At 34.0% G+C, this 11,744-nt stretch overlaps 2 protein-coding genes across 2 annotated transcripts; one reads left to right on the plus strand and one right to left on the minus strand.

The window, feature by feature from the left end:
- Positions 1–83: 83 nt before the first annotated feature.
- Positions 84–5,372, plus strand: LOC112052402 (zinc finger MYND domain-containing protein 10). The gene is made up of 10 exons (XM_024091458.2): positions 84–570; positions 935–1,043; positions 2,259–2,372; positions 2,765–2,904; positions 3,180–3,302; positions 3,377–3,531; positions 3,629–3,780; positions 3,976–4,137; positions 4,217–4,455; positions 5,156–5,372. The coding sequence occupies exons 1-10, from the start codon at positions 467–469 to the stop codon at positions 5,223–5,225; spliced, it is 1,368 nt and encodes a 455-aa protein (XP_023947226.2). The 5' UTR covers positions 84–466; the 3' UTR covers positions 5,226–5,372.
- LOC112052404 (40S ribosomal protein S12) lies at positions 5,368–9,743 on the minus strand. Its single transcript, XM_052886927.1, has 5 exons — positions 9,570–9,743; positions 8,976–9,110; positions 7,811–7,913; positions 6,255–6,356; positions 5,368–5,479 (listed from the first exon to the last, which is right to left on the minus strand). The coding sequence occupies exons 1-5, from the start codon at positions 9,584–9,586 to the stop codon at positions 5,417–5,419; spliced, it is 420 nt and encodes a 139-aa protein (XP_052742887.1). The 5' UTR covers positions 9,587–9,743; the 3' UTR covers positions 5,368–5,416.
- Between the last annotated feature and the right edge of the window lie 2,001 nt (positions 9,744–11,744).

An 11,744-nucleotide genomic window follows, 5' to 3' on the forward strand; every position in this document is an offset into this window, starting at 1 on the left:
TTTAAATCCTCTATTCCTCTGCATTTTATGTAAATCCCAATGAAACACATTATGTTTGTAAGCTAGAGAAAATCTCTTAATATATTTGGGATGTACGCATCATTTATCTCGGTGCAAAACTGCAAACAAAAGGCTAAAAGAAAAATATATCCGAAAATAAAAGTTCACGATTACAAGGGTATTGCCATTGAAATCCTACTTGATTAGACCCTAACCGAACCTAGGCCTTTACGATTCACATCTGAACAAATGAGAAATAGGCAATTTAATTATTCATAAAAAGGAGTATTTTATTTATGGATGTTTCCATAACAACAATCAATAATAGATTTAGAAGTCAAATATTTTTGTCGCATAAAGGACAAAACAAGTGAATTTTAAATTAATATTTTGAACAACCAATATTTTTATTGTTGTGTGGCATAATTTTTCTTTGCATCTAATAACTAATAACTATTGAGTAAAAATGGTAGAAAAGGATGCACAGCTTGCTGCTTTAGATATAGGAGAATTAGATATGTACGTTCAAACGATGGAACATTGGCGAATAGAATCCATTGGAAACCAAGCGTAAGATTATTTAAATATGTTTTTAATTCATATAAATATTACCACTGGTAACCTATTGAATACCGGTGAATAATTCTTAACCTATTTAGGTCCTACAAATTACAATTTACTAGCGGACGCCCGCGACTCCGTCCGCGTGGAAATCAATGTAAACTTTCAAGCCCTATTTCACCACTTTAGAGTTTGAATTTTAAAATTTTTTTAATTCCATAATGTTTCGTATTTTTTTATGATTTATGAACAAACTGTAACTCTGAAAACGAAGGACTTCCTACACAAACTTTCAACCACTATTTAAATATAAATATAAATCGATGTCATAAAAGGCACTTCTTGTAAATCTAGACTTTTTAATTATTTTTAGGTGGCTTGATTGGCATATTCGGCTACAAAAAATGAATCAGCAAGCCGTATTAGAAGCTTCTTCTATGCAGGAAGAATTAACTAAAGAAACATTAATATCGTATGGAAAGGTATTTATTTATTATTACAAAAACCGGCCAAGGGCCCGTTAAGCCATGCGCAGTTCCGTAGATTCAATTAGCACTTTTAACCCTTATTTAATGCACAAATCTACCAATAACGATACCCGACACCATGGGATAGACGATATAAAAATCATCCTCATTTTATATGTAGGGAAGAAACCCCAAAAAAGCTTTATTTTTGAAATTTTCTCATTAACACTTTATAGAGGGTTTTATTATACATACCCAGCCCAAATTTCTAGTTTTAACAGACTCTGACTTTATCTAATTAATTTACGAGGAATTTGTACTTACGCAATTTTCGTGCTCCGAGTACGTTTTTTTTTAACTTGGTCGACTATAATTTTTTAAATGGCAATTGCTACGTAGCTGTTATAGTTTTCCATCTAATTTTGTTGTATATCCTACCTCTGTATTAAAATTAATGTTATCGCCGTTTAGTGTTGGAAATAGTAGTCTGTGACAGATATGACGTCGCCCGATCTCGTGTTGGCTTCAGTGTGCTCGTGGCGTTCGAGCCGTCCACATCTCTTGTTGTGTAATTCTTAATGGGTTACTTGGGATAGGCGGGGAGAGTGACTTGAGTGGAAAAGGGGAGTGTTTGTATACAGTCAAAGGTACCTTGAACCCTACTCACATCGTTCACAAGTACGTGACTCCACTCAAGGTCATTCTCTGCCATTCTAGGGACTTATTTTGGTTACAGTTTGATTTGTTAATTAAGTTGTCCTGACAAGTGTTGTGAATCATAACCTTTGTTCTACATTAGTTTTCTTATATTTGCAATCACCTTTAGAGTCCTATAATATTAATAATTTAATATTTTACAAATGAATCCCTCTGTCGAAAAATAGTAGTACATATCTCCCTCATATCTATCATAGACCTATCTAACGATACCCCACACTATGGGAAAAACGAGTAATAAAAATTCATCCTCACTTTACATGTAGGGTGTAAAGGTATATAAAGGCTAAATTACATCTTTCTAGTAGTAATAGTCTCGTCTCTGCTTTAAACCATGGAATGACGGAAGGATGGACGGACGGACGGATTCACAAACAGACGGTCATGGCGAAACTATAAGGGTTTCTTGAGGATTACGGGAACCTAAAAAATGGGAAATCCAATAAAAAATAAAATATTTATATTCTCCTTATTGTGTAACAATTAATTCTTCACATTGATAGTCGTTTTCAGTTGCCTATTTTAGTCAAAGAAGCAATATGTATTCAAGTGTGGCGATTGAAAATCTACCCGCAAATTATGAAATTGGAACCGGCACCTGCCAATACTTTTGGTTTTTACATGGTGGTAAGTTTTACCCTTTACCCTAAGAAATAGTAAATTGAATTTCGCCCGCGACTTCGTCCGCGTAGAGACCCTGAACCACGACACTCTTTATTATGTTTAAAAGAATGCCCTAAGTAGGACGGTATTTACATAGATATAAACCTGCCTTTTGAATAATTTTATCTATTGTTGACAACCATATTAAAATCCGTTGCGTAAAGATCTAAGCGTACAAACGTCGAAAGCAACTTTGTTATATACCTAATAGGTAATATATTTTTAACAAAAGCATTGTGCCCAGATGGATTTTTGTACAAATGAATACACTTGAGATAATTCAAGATTAGGACATCCCCACCTAATTATTTAAAATCAGACTAAAGCGCGTTTGTAAAAGTCCTACTGAATTTCAGCTGTACCACGAAGCGGCTGTCGTAGGACTTCTTGAAACTGTGTTATTTCACGAGGACGGCGCTCAGTGTATCAGTGAAGTGATCATTGATTTGCTTCATTACGCTGTAGATCAACTGACAGCTCTTGTGGCCCTTATCAAGTAAGATTTATAAAATATCGAATGTAAAGCTATTGAGTAGTGAGCCAATTAAGGTTGCATAAATGCAGCTACAAATAAATCTACACCAATGTTAGAACAAAAAAAAACAATTTTGATAAATATTAGCACGATAAAGGTTTACAAAATATGTGTGTATTACATATTTAACTGTTTAACCTTTGTAGTACCTACTACACGTAGGTATTTGATTTTGATATTATAACTAGATATACCTAGTACTTTCCATAAACCCATTACAAATTTCTTATTTTTAGCAATGGTTATTTAAAACCATTATCTACTAAAGAACTAGACTGTGAAACAGCAGCCGATGAACTGGAACGACAAAAGAAGGATCTTCAATTTGATATAAGTATGAGATGCATCTCTATCATACGGTAAGACAATATCAACAGTGAATCAACGCCTGTTCTTACTGGTATGCAAAAAAATTAACTTTCCTCTTTCCTAGCTATCTAGTTGAGCACATGGAGGTCGTTGGAGTAGGTGCTTCAATATCAAGCAATGTGTATAAAACATACGACGTACCATCTATTCTATGCCATCTTTTACAATTAGAACCATGGAGAAGAGTTGACGATAAAGGAGAACTTCAAATATTTACATGTAAGGCAACTTTTCTTGATAGTTTAGTGCAGAATTAACTTAATATTTATTTTCTGTGATTCATAATTTTTTTTTCAAATTTTAATTTGAATGCCAGTTGGTCGATGGTCAAAGCCGTCCGAGGAGGATTACATACAACTACATCGCAGTGAAGCACAACTCTGGCTATGTCTTCGACAACTTCTGCTGGAACCTCGACTTCCTCATCATTATACTATTGACGAGTGTCGTCGAGCAGCATTCTGTTCGGTAATACCTAGATAGAATATTGGCTAAATTATTTACTATTGGCTGTAAAAATTTTAATTTACATACAGAAGCTGAAAAAATTTCTTACAGCAGATAAATCTAAAGCAATTCGTATTCAAATTCAATGTTCTGATTTGATTAAAATTTTAGCTATTGTTGTTTGTTGTTTGTTATATAATAATATGACTTTATCAGCTGCAAGCGAAGATAACAGACACCGTATTGGATCAAATACCGCCGTTGGGTGATCTCAAAATGTTCCTTTGTCGCCTAGCCGTAGGCGATTATTCTAGCGTTCACACCCGTACAAATGGTGTCAAGAATCCAGGATGTACTCTCATCGAAATTGTACCTCAAGTACCTATTTTTCATATTTATTACATAGCTTATTGTAGTCATTCTGGCACATTGAAATATAACGTATCGTATTTTGTAGATAAAACAAGCATATTTGAAGGAAGTCCACAAACGCACAAAATCAATAGCGAAAAATCAATTGGATCATTTCCAATTGGATGGGTCTGAAGCATCTAGAAACTTGGCAAAAAAGCTTCTAGAGTCATATACCAGTGATGCTGCTCTAGCACTTGACAGCGGTGGTGCAAAATGTGCCAAGTGTGGTGACAAAGCAAGCAAAAAATGTTCGAGATGCAAGTCTGAATGGTACTGTGGCAGGTAAATAACTGTACCTTTTCATTATTTTTTTATGTGGAAAAATTATAAATATTAAAATAAATAATACTATACTTTTCGCGGGATTTGTAAAAAACAGAATGCCACGCGGACGTCAGCTAATAATATAATTATGTAAATAAAATAAATATAGTATATACTTAAAATATTTAAATAAAGAATCAACTGAGTCGGCGGCTAGACTAACGTATTATCCTCTATAATAATAACTTCAATTGCAAATGGCAACATTAAACATTGTCTATGTCTAATGATAAAAATGGCGGTAAAATTCAACGATCTAACACATCACAGCAGTCGGGAAAATGACATTTTTCAAGAAAACCATATTTGTATATTTTGTATAAAATAATACAGTTGGTATTACAGGCATATTAAGGTGCAATGACAAAGTTTTAAAAAAATATTAAAATAATCAGGTACTATTAGGCCCCAAAGCTCGTGTTATGGATTCTAAGATAGCTGATTTCATCATATAAATAAATCCTTATGTATTTGATAGTTATTATATATCAAATCACTCATGCTCAATAATTATCATCACATGAATATTTTGCAGTGGGAATCGCACCCACGGCCTTGATACAGAAAGCTGTCACTAGCGCCACGCGGCCGTCATAATAACTTGATTGGACATTTGAACTAATATGCTTGTTACAGTAAGAACTACTTTATTTTACAGAGAATGTCAGGTGCAGCAATGGCCCAAACATAAAGACATCTGTGACCAGTTTGCAAAATTATGCATGTGAATTTTTGAAGTACATGCGAATAAGTTTATATTTAATCAGTAATATTAGGCTCGAGTCTCTTAGCTATCTAATGTGTATTTTTTCATGCTTCTCTGTATTGGATGTATTATGTGTTATTATTACTAAATAATAAAACAATGCATGATTTTTTTGGGCTTTTATTATTTTTATATAGACATTACACCTAAGGATTAGCTTGAAGACTTCAGGTAGTCTTTCAGCACATCCAGCGCTGGTGTCTCCTCACCAAAGTCCTGTAAACAATTATGTTAATGTTATTATGTTAATATTTTATTTATTACCATTGTTGTGTATTGGTGCTGTTTGATGAGCAAGCTGGGTGGACTATAAACACACTAGTTAATTTTTTGAATTATTTATTTAATAATGCAAGAATATCAAACACCAGTGCTTCTATGCTCTGACAACAATAAATGGAAGCTTTTGGTTAAAAGTTATTTTGGTGGTAATATTGTAAGTGGATTTTACATTATGAAAAGTTTAAATTATGTTTGAGTGATAGGAAAGTTGCTTGTGCAAAGGCACAGCACCATAGGGTCGCACAGGTTGCTATAGCGCCGATTGTACACATATCAACCTATAGAGATTGATAGTGTTCGTGCATAGCGCACAAATGATACTAATAAAAAAAGTAGAAGTAATATTCATTCTGTTTAATACAAAATATAATAAAAAAAAAAACATTGGCAAAAAGAAAATCAAACTAAGGTTAGGGCTCCCGAGTGAGGATCCTCACAATATGCACTATCTCAAGAAGCACCTATATCCGGCCCTTGATCCAACATTCAAACCAAAGCTTCTTGTGGTGTGGTCTTCTGTTTAACAGATGTTTAAACAATTTTTTTCAAGTTGACACTAATCTTTCAAACCAATGATTTGATTCCATTGGGTGCTCTCTCAATAGATTGAGTTTGGGGAACATCTTTAAGATTTTACATAAAAATGTCTGAATATAACTATGGGAATTCTAAGTTGGTAAATAAAATAATTAAGGATATTAATACTCACTTTGATTACTACGCATGAGCATCCAACAATCTTTCTAGCCTTGCCATCCTTGTCAATTTTACATAAGCCTGCCCATTCACCAAGTTTTTTGTTGTTGTCAACCTAAAAGCAGAAATTAATACTTTCATCTAAGGCATTTGTGAAACATACCTTTAAATTAATCTATAGAAATAAATACGTTAATTTAAGTGTGTTTGTAATATCAAATAAACATCAATAAAGATAAATGCATTAGAAAGTATGATTTAAAAAAATATAATAATTAAAAAAAACCATTCATTTTGTCTACCATGTTTAGCTTATCTATGAAACGGCTGAACCCATTTTGAAGGGACTTCAAGTAGCAGACAGCAGATGTTACAGGGAGCAATAGGCTATATATTTTATCCCCATAGTCCACAGGAACTACACAGGTGAAAGCACTATCTGCTATTTAGTAGTGTGATTTACACCACCATTAGGTTAAATGAACACAAGTAATATAATCATAATACAACATATTATTAAAGCTTAAATTTTGTTCAAAAATTGTCTGGTTGCTAGGAAAGTTGACTCAGCATGGTGCGAGTCACCATAGGGGCACACATTTTTCTATATGCTCCTTTGGCCAACACTGCCATGTGAACAGAGAGGCTCGTGCGGAGCAAGTATTCATTGTTATTACATTATATTTTAGTTTTACACAATCTCACAAAAAACCCACATTGGAGTAAAAAGCATTTTTTAATAACATTGATCTGAGTAAGCATTAAGCACTCACAATGAGTGCTAAATTTCATTGAAAAAAAAAAGTATTAATCTCACTTCTCTGCTCTGAACTTCTGATGACTGATGTGTACACAATCATATCTCAAGGCCTACCATGTGTGTAATAAGGCATTTTGCAATTTCAGTGGACTAAAGTTTGTCATGGCTCTAAGCAGAATTGTTAATGTGTTCTTTTTTTTATTCTTTACAAGTTAGACCTTGATTACAGTCTCACCTGATGGTAAGTGATGATGCAATCTAAGATCAAAGTGGGCTAACTTGTTAGGAGGATGAAACCAAAAGGAGTGTGGAGATACATTCCTTTTGGTTTCTACAAAACATCATACCAGAACGCTAAATCCTTGGCAGTACATCTTTAGGTGGTAACTAAACACGCCAAAGCCTCCCATCAGCCCGACCTGGACCAATTAAGAAAACCTCAATTGGCCCAGCCAGGGATCAAACCCAGAACCTCCGTCTTGTAAATCCCCGTGCATACCACTGCACCACGGAGGCCGTCAAAGGAAGAGGAATACAAAGGTTACTGTTATTATTAAGAGTATAATAGAAACTTTTGTCAAATCCACATGAAACACTACTCAAGTATAGTCAATTGGTCAACATTAAATGGACATATTATATATGGATGCTATATCTAATGCTGTTGGGCTTGAGCCAGGACCTTGCCATTTAGTTGTAATAATCAATATGTAATAAGTGGGTTTGATTGTACTTCTTGGCTCTAATGAAGAAAAAAATGTGACACGGTCTGGGGGTGATAAGGTTTATCAAATATCCATTTTAATTACCTTGACGAGGGGAATTTGATGCTCATTACAAAGGGCCTGCACTAACTTTTTGTATGCAGCCTCATCACAGTTTTCAGCTAATACACAAAGTACAGCCTGTCTCCTGCAACAAAATAAATTTGATTAACTGTTTGTTATATTTAAGCATTCCATGGGTTCAACATGCATGTGCGATTTCATTGCTATAGTCTGGCAAGTTCGTTGATAACATTTCCATGATGTGCGGGCGACAGGGGGAAAGAATGCGCGAGTGTGAAATCGTGCGTGCGGGGAAGTGACGTGCATCAGTCGTGGGTTTTCCATTAATTGCTACACGCCCCACGCACAACATAGGGAGTGTTACGAACGAAGTTGCCAAGCTATAAGAGAAACACACCAATAAATTATTATTTATTAAATTTGTGTTGTAGCACACTTGGGAGGCCACAATCTTGACACAACAAGAGCTGTGGTACTATGTGTATGCATTACTGTCGGCTAAAGAGTGTATCCACCAGAGTATGGGCCATGGTAGATATTTCCACTCAACATGAGACTAAAACAGTCACTTGCTGAGTGAATATTTGTAAAAGGTCTATAGCCAAAAAGCAGTTAGTCGACCGTCACCAGGTCAGCTGACTGCATCAAGCAAGTCGCTTGGATACGAGTGAAATGCCCATTGGCCAGTATGATGATGATATAAAATACTAGAGCACTCAAAATTTTTCTAAGAAATTAGGTTGTTGGATCATAACAGCCAAAATCAATGAGTTAAGTAGCTATTTTCTACATTACATCCCACACAAAAGACATAACATTCTAGCTTATATACACATTGCTATAAATTAATTTACAAGATAAAAGTAGAAAAAATGTTTTTTGCTGAAATAACTTAGAAGAGGTAAAAATCCCAAGAAAATGAAATCTCATCATTATCAGCCTATTTAAATGTTCCTACAGGCAGTGGCGTGCAGTTCATACATGCAAACATGTCTTGGAACCCTGAGGACTTGTTGTAGACCATTTTGAAAAAATTGTTCTTATCGAGCATACCCTAATTAAAAATCTTGACTACAGAGCCAGGTCACTCTCCCCACCATGCTGCTTCAGTGCAGATTGGCAGTATTTGTTCATGTATGTTAGTTTGTTTCCTGTATTTAATAATAGTAGTAATTTCTTTACATACTTGTCAAGGGCTTTTGCTGCTTCGTGTAAGCCATGCACAAGTCCACCATGGATGAGAGCGGTCTTCAGAACCTCTTGGAGCGCTGTATTCACGTCCATCGCCCCTCCGCTGAGAACGGGGTTGTTGGGTACCTCACTGAAAATGTTAATTGCTGTAAAATACTAAACATAGATATTTACAACAAACTCCTCAATGTTACTTCAACAAAATTTTTCATGTCTTAGTATGTATGATTCAGGAGCTGTGATAGCTTAAAAATCAAGACTCACTGAAACCACGTTTAATCCGAATATTGTAAAATAAATGCAGCGTCGAGAGATTAGTATGCATATTAGTTAGTTGTGTAGAGATTATAGACGATTTAAAATTTCAAAATTTAAATAAGTAGTTAAATTATATTACTGAGCGGTAAAACAAGATTCAACATTCAAGAGCTAAAGAGGTTATGTTTACAATTTCAAGTAAACGTAAACACTAACTTTAAGGCGTTTCATTAAAAAATAGAAGAAAAAATTAAACGTAAAGGATTTTGTATAACAAATTATAATATTTAATTATACTTTAGTTAAAATAATGTAACAAAATAACACTTACACATCGACGTCCGCCATGGTTTATTATTGTTTGTAGGCCTGAAATATACAACCATACACATTATAACACTCATATTTAAATTGGTACAATATTTGGTGGCACTAAAAGCTAAGAGATTGTAATAATTTTAGTTGATTTCGAAAAATTTGACAATAAACTCATGACACTTTACCTTGCGCACCGGAAAAAGAATAGAGTTGCCATGTTTATATCTAAGGTTGACGTTGACGTTTGACAATTACGCCACTTAATGACATTTGATTTGTCTCTGACTACTAACTCTAACTCCAAAATGTGTAGCCCGCCTAATAAATGTTGCCAGCTTATCTCAAATGAACAAATCTATTTAGCAACACGCAACAGCTAAGCTTTTCTGAGTTTCGTGACACTGCGCGATTCCCTGTGTAAGAATAAGACCATAAAATGAATTGAAAAAATGTGTGAGGGATGTAAATAGAGCTTCGACCAGTAGTAACAAAACGTGCCTAGCTAGACATTACCCTTCTGGCAAATATCAAGAAAAAAAATGATCTAACGCTTTTATAAAAACTGTTGCTATAGAATCTATGTTTCATTGTTGTAATCTTTTTCGTCGTGTAAAGAGCTCCCTAAAAATTCCGATTTGTGTAGTTGAATGGCATAAAAAACGGCCAACAACTTGTAGTACCTATACTAAAATATGTAGTTACGTTTAATTTATAAGTATTTATACCGTATTATAATTTACCGAAAAATAACACGTTAAATTGTAATCAGTATTTTTATTCACAACATGACGGTAGATTATAATATTACGAGTGAGATTATAAACTAACGTATTTTACAATTTAAAAGTAACATATATATTCTGTAGATAGAAATGAAAGAAAACGGTATATGAATGCTGGAATGAAATGGCTTTATGCATGAGGAGTGAGACGATAGAAGTTTTTGGAAAGACTAAAGTTAAAGTATGATAGCTAAAGATACGTGGTGGTGGATATACAAAAGATACAATAAGAAAAGGAGGATGCATTTAAAGATTGGAAAAATGTTAGTCATATTGATATTGTCGTAAATTGGAAAGAGATTAAAAATAATGTTTATGTAGTAAGGAAATGCAATGCAATGAAAACAGCTGTTGTTTTTGCAAGGGGAAAAGTAAATAGTAAATTGTATTAGTCGCTTGATAATCAAGTGAGTGATTCAAGTGAAAAAGATTTAATCCGCCTTGTAAAAGCGAGAGAAAAGAACGCAAGGGATATTGTACACGTGAAATGTATAAAAGATGATGCCGGAACGTTTTGACAAATGATGAAGAAATTAAAGGTCGATGGAAGGTCTGTGGTATAGCGGTAAGGCCGAACAGTATACCAGTCCTAACAGTGCGTTGGTGCCCATATTTATAAATGAGGGTGATGTCCAGAATTCAACAACTATTTATGAATGAAGCTAATGCTCAAATCAAATAAAAAAATTCATAGTATGTATACTATGAAGATTTGGGAGAAAGTGATAGATAAGAGAATAAGAGAGAAGAGTGAGGTTACCCGAAATCAGTTTAGGTTTATGGCAGGACGGGGTACAACTGATGCAATTTTTGTTTTGCATCAACTGTGTGAAAAATACAGGAATGCACAAAACAACCTCCATGGTATTTGTTTATTAAGAGAAAGAGTACCGCGTGAGGTTGTATGGAAGAAGCACCTTGGGGCATGCTGTTCCCCGATGATATTATTTTTGTAAGAGAGAACGCGTCTGAGATCAGAGCGGACTGGGAAAATGGCAGGAGAAATTGGAATCTAGAAATATATTCTAGATCTATGTGGACATAAAATTAATTATTAAGGTATATCTTGATCTTGGAAATCTTTATAAATAAGAATTAATTAAACAAATATTTTTATTACAGTAACTATAAATATTGTTAAATTTACTGCACTTAGTAAAGAGGAATCATATTAAATTTTAAAGAAATTAGGCCATTTAAATTATTGACACGATTTTTTAAAAATAATGTACTTTAACTTCATGTCAACGTCTTACCCAGCAAGATTTTCATACTAGCCATATACAATAAATTATTTAATTTACGGTTTTGCTAATATTTATGTTATGAAATCGATATGATTTAGTAAACATTGACATTGTGTTAAATTGTATTATAATTGTGTTAAAATATCAATGATACTGTGA

This window comes from Bicyclus anynana, chromosome 2, assembly GCF_947172395.1.
Source record: "Bicyclus anynana chromosome 2, ilBicAnyn1.1, whole genome shotgun sequence".
In the NCBI taxonomy this organism is placed as follows: Eukaryota; Metazoa; Arthropoda; class Insecta; order Lepidoptera; family Nymphalidae; genus Bicyclus; species Bicyclus anynana.